Below are 5122 nucleotides of genomic sequence, written 5' to 3' on the forward strand. Positions count from 1 at the left end.
GGCACGAACCCATGTCCCCTGCATCGGCAGGCGGACTCTCAACCACTGAGCCACCAGGGAAGCCCTATGTGTCTATTTTTATGCCAATACCATACTGCTTTGATTACTTTAGCTTTGTAATAGAGTTGGCAATCAAGAAGTGTGAAACCTCCAGCTTTGTTCTCCTTTCTCAGGACTGCTTTGGCTATTTGGGGCTTTTTGTGGTTCCATATGAATTTTAAGATTGTTATTTTCTATTTCTGTGAAAAAAGTCTCAGTTACTAAATGCAATTGATATTTTAAATTGTAGTATCTTTTACACAGCACCAGGAGATTTTTTTTTTCAATTTGGTTTCCTTATTAAGATGTAATTTAGATAATACTGTCTAGTACTGTTTACTTATGTACTAACAACAAAATCTTTGGAAGGGCCCACAAATCACAGTATAGAATAAATTCCTGAGGTTTTTTTTTAATATCAAAGCAATTTTTGTGCTGTTGCAATACCTATGAAACTCCCTAACATGTTCCAGGAAGATTTAAAATTTTTAAAAATAAAACCTGTACATGATACCAGCTCTAAACAAACAAACTATATATGTATATTTTTTTCTATTACCCAAGAAAAATGACAGATAACATTGTTGCAAATTTAAGTATATATCTGTCCAGAACTCCTTCTATTTTTCTACACATATTTCACACATATTATCTGATTTTACAAAATCAGATAATTTTAGGCTTCCTGTTTTAAAACAAGGTTTATTTCATTGCCATGCACTACTGAGGTAGGAGGAAAATCAAGAGTCTGTATTTTGGAACCAAATGAGGAAAGTGTTTTCAGTAGAGCCAACTGCTACCTGGAGGCTGAATGAGATGACATTCTGTCTTATTCAAGGAAAGCCATTTAGATTTAATTCTTCTTCCTTTTATAAATATGATGATGTAGCCCAATAGAATTTAAACTTCTACTCCATTATTTCCTGTTTTAGTTTTTATCTTTATCAAAGCTAAACAAAGTTAAACTATGGGACCTGAACTCCAGGAAAGGATCTAAAATAACCTACCAGCTCCTTTGTAACCTATTGGTACATTTTTAAATTTTTTACAATTCAATTATATCAAATATTATTTTTTTAAATAAATAAATAAAAGGAACTCCTTCTCAAGAAAGACCTGAAAGTTACCTACACAAGCAACATTTTTACTTACTGTAAGTTGACCTGCTACCCCAAAATCTGCAAGTTTGGCATGACCTTCTGTATTTAGCAAAATATTTCCTGCCTTGATATCTCGGTGTATTTTTCTCATAAAATGAAGGTATTCCAGTCCCTTAAGTGTTGACTGTAATATTGTAGCTATTTCATCTTCTGTTAACTGAAAAAAGAATGAGAAGTTAAAATTCTATTAGTTTACATCAGCACATTTGAAAAAGGAAAAAAAAAAAAAAAGACCCAAACTCCTTTCCTAGAATATACAATCTTATTCAACGTGTGAACAGCATTTGACAGCTTATAATACCATCGCTATGCTGACCACTCCCAAAGTTATATTTCCAGTCCAGGTCTCTCCCCAAATATCAGATTCATATATTTGCCCACACAACACCTCCAAATGAATACCTAACAAGCATCATAAGCATAACATATCAAAATCAAATTCTTTATTTTTACCACCACCCTATCCCTTTCTTTACCACCCACTCACCTACTCTACTCTTCCCACAGTATTCTCTCTCTCAGTAAAAGGCAATTTCATTCTTCCAGTTGCTCTGGCCAAAAACCTTGAGGTCATCCTTGGCTCTTCTCTATCTTCAAAATATATATGACTATATCCTCTGTATCACCCAGATCCAAGCCACCATAATGCCCTGCCAGAACTATTCTAATAATCTCCTAACTAGTCTCATTGCTTCTGCCCTTGACCCTTTACATTGTATTTTCCACACAGCAGCCATAATGAACCGTTTAAAATATAAGCCATATCTGCTCAAAATCGTCCAGTGGCTTCCTAAGTCACTAAAAATTAAAGCCAGTCCTCACCAAGGTGTTACCTTATCTGGCTCCCAGCTACCTTCATCTATCACCTTCTACCTTGCTCATCCTGTTTCAGCCACATAGGCTACCCTGCTATTCCTTGAACACTCTAAACACACTACCACTTCTGGGCCTTTTTATCTGCTGTTATCTCTGCCTGCAGTGACCTTCAACTAGATTTCTGGATGAGTTGGTCCCTTACCTCACTGTCTCTGCCCAAATTGTCTCCTCATCGGAAAATCAGAGAGGCCTTCGCTAGCTCCCTCCATTCCTAGACCATTCTATATCCCCTTATCCTACTTATTGGTCGTTGCAGCATTATCACCACCTGACATACTATACATTGTCTGTATACCTATTTATGTGACGTCTTCCCTATTAGAAACATAAGCTCCATTTTAAAATGTCTTTGATTTGCTTACTATTGAATCCCTAGCACCAACAAAGCCACCTAGCACACTGTAGGTCCTGAAAAAATATTTGCTGAATGATGATGAGTAAACGTAAGCAAGAATGCGGGAGACTAACAGAATATCTGATCAGTGCAATGCTGACTTTGTGCTGCTCCAACCCCAGTCCTAAACAAACTCAATCAACAGACTCTCAATCAGTCCCCTTCTGACAAACAACTCACATTTAGAAGGGAATATGCTGTGGTGCAAAAAATATGTAATTTAGGATTAGAAAGACCTAGTTTTTACTCTTGGCTCTACTTTCTAGTTGTGTGACTTCAGCAAGTTATCTAATGTATCTTAGCCTCAGTTGCTCCATCTATAAAATAGGTAAATCACCTTTCTTCAAGATCATCATGAAAATCAAATGATATAGTAAGGCATGTAAGAATCCATGGTGTTTAATAACTATTACAGAATCAATCAATCAATCACCAAATATTTAATAAGCATCTATTATGAGCCAGGCACTATGCTAATAATATTAAAAATAACTAACAAATATTAAGCATTTCATCTACGCTACGCACTACTTTTATAATCTAACTTAATCCTTATAAAAATCAAATGAGGTACGTACTACTATTATCATCACCGTTTTATAGGTAATGAAGGTGAAGCACAGACAAGTAACTTGTGCCAAAGGTCACAGAGCTAATAAATGACAGAGCTTTCATTAAAATGCAAGCAAACACTATTGGCACAGTGGCAAGCAAGAGTTTGGGGTACCTTCTGTGGCCAAAGAACAAAGTTCATGACTTACTAACTCCTTATTCTAACCAGCTGAGCCAATCAGTTAAGGTAGCACTGCCCAACAGAAATATAACGTGAGCCACAAATATAACTTTTAATTTTCTAGTAGCCACACTTTAAAAAGAAAATGAAACAAGCAAAATTAATTTTGATTGTATATTTTACTTAACCATATTTATCCAAAAATATTATCATTCCAATATACCAAAAAGTTAAAGATTTTCTATGTTCTTTTTTTGGTAATAATACTTCAAAATCTGGTATTTTATATTACAGCACATTTCAATTCAGACTAACCACATTTCAAGTTGTCAATAACCACAGGGGCTTGCTATCAGGATGGACAGTGCAGAGTTAAAACATTTTGCAAAATAATATGTAATAGTTAAAGACTAGCACTTAATAGTTAAAAATTACATGAATGTAATAAACTAATATTAAAACATCAAAAGCATCATTAAAATTAATTTTGGATTGTTTTAAAATACCTGAAACAAAATAACTTCATGCTGCATATAACAAACCTTGGAACCCAATTTTTAATTCAATAAATTAATTATTGAAGCTTTGGGACTTCTTAACATATATCTTACGTTAGGATATTACTCCTAGCTAAAGAACGTGCTGTTTAATTAGACAAACGAGCTAACTCTGAATAATGTAAATTAAGAAAAGGATATAGTAGTATGGATAATCCAAGTTAAAACTGAGTTTTAAAACACTCCCACCTTATAATTTGTATAGCACCTCATAATTTACAAAGTATTTTCACAAAATTAATTTTCAAAATTCTGCATATACTTAAAATAGGTACTATTATTCCTACTTTTCTTATTAAAACAAAACAAAAAACTAAAGGCTAAGGAAGTCCCTGCTTCTACTCTTATCCATTCACAGTCCACACGGAAGTTATCTTTTTTTTAAAATATTTATATTTTAATTTTATATTTTAAAAAATTTATTGGAGTATAGTTGATTTACAATGTTAATTTCTGCTGTACAGCAAAGTGATTTAGTTATACATATCTATACATTCTTTTTCATATTCTTTTCCATTATGGTTTAATCACAGGATATCAAATATATTGGGTTGGCCAAAAAGTTCGTTCAGGTTTTTCCGTAACATCTTATGGAAAAACCCAACAGAGGAGATTGTTTCAAGGGGGCAGAGTAGAAGGACATGCGCTCACTCCCTCCTGTGAGAGCACCAGAATCAAAACTAACTGCTGAACAATCACTGACAGGAAGACACTGGAACTCACCAAAAAAGATACCCCACATCCAAAGACAAAGGAGAAGCCACAATGAGATGGTAGGAGGGGCGCAATCACAATAAAATCAAATCCCATAACTGCTGGGTGGGTGACTCACAAACTGGAGAACGCTTATACCACAGAGGTCCACCCACTGGAGTGAAGGTTCTGACCCCACGTCTGGCTTCCCAACCTGGGGGTCTGGCAACGGGAGGAGGAATTCCTAGAGAGGCGGACTTTGAAGGCTAGCGGGATTTGATTGCAGGACTTTGACAGGACTAGGGGAAAAAGAGACTCCACTCTTGGAGGACACACACAAAGTAGTGTGTGCAGTGGGACCCAGAGGAAGGAGCAGTGACCCCATAGGAGACTGAACCAGATCTACCTGCTAGTGTTGGAGGGTCTCCTGCAGAGGTGGGGGGGTGGCTGTGTCACACCGTGAGGACAAGGACACTGGCAGCAGAAGTTCTGGGAAGTACTCCTTGGCGTGAGCCCTCCCAGAGCCCGCCATCAGCTCCACAAAAGAGCTAGGTAGGCTCCAGTATTGGGTCGCCTCAGGCCAAACAACCAACAGGCAGGGAACCCAGCCCCACCCATCAGCAGACAAGCAGATTAAACTTTTACTGAGCTCTGCCCACCAGAGCAACAG

General features: G+C 36.6%; 1 protein-coding gene across 6 annotated transcripts in view; it reads right to left on the reverse strand.

Annotated features, from left to right (window-relative positions):
* STK4 (serine/threonine kinase 4) overlaps positions 1-5122 on the reverse strand; it is a 140771-nt gene that overhangs the window by 124877 nt on the left and 10772 nt on the right. For all 6 annotated transcript variants that reach the window (XR_008619414.1, XR_008619415.1, XM_055090886.1 and 3 more), the window contains exon 3: positions 1192-1356. Coding sequence is in view for 4 of the 6 variants with exons in the window: in XM_055090886.1 (XP_054946861.1) it covers positions 1192-1356 (165 nt within the window). In the remaining 2 variants the exon portion in view is untranslated. The remainder of the gene's footprint in view (positions 1-1191; positions 1357-5122) is intronic.

This window comes from Physeter macrocephalus, chromosome 14 (genome assembly GCF_002837175.3).
Source record: "Physeter macrocephalus isolate SW-GA chromosome 14, ASM283717v5, whole genome shotgun sequence".
NCBI lineage: Eukaryota > Metazoa > Chordata > Mammalia > Artiodactyla > Physeteridae > Physeter > Physeter macrocephalus.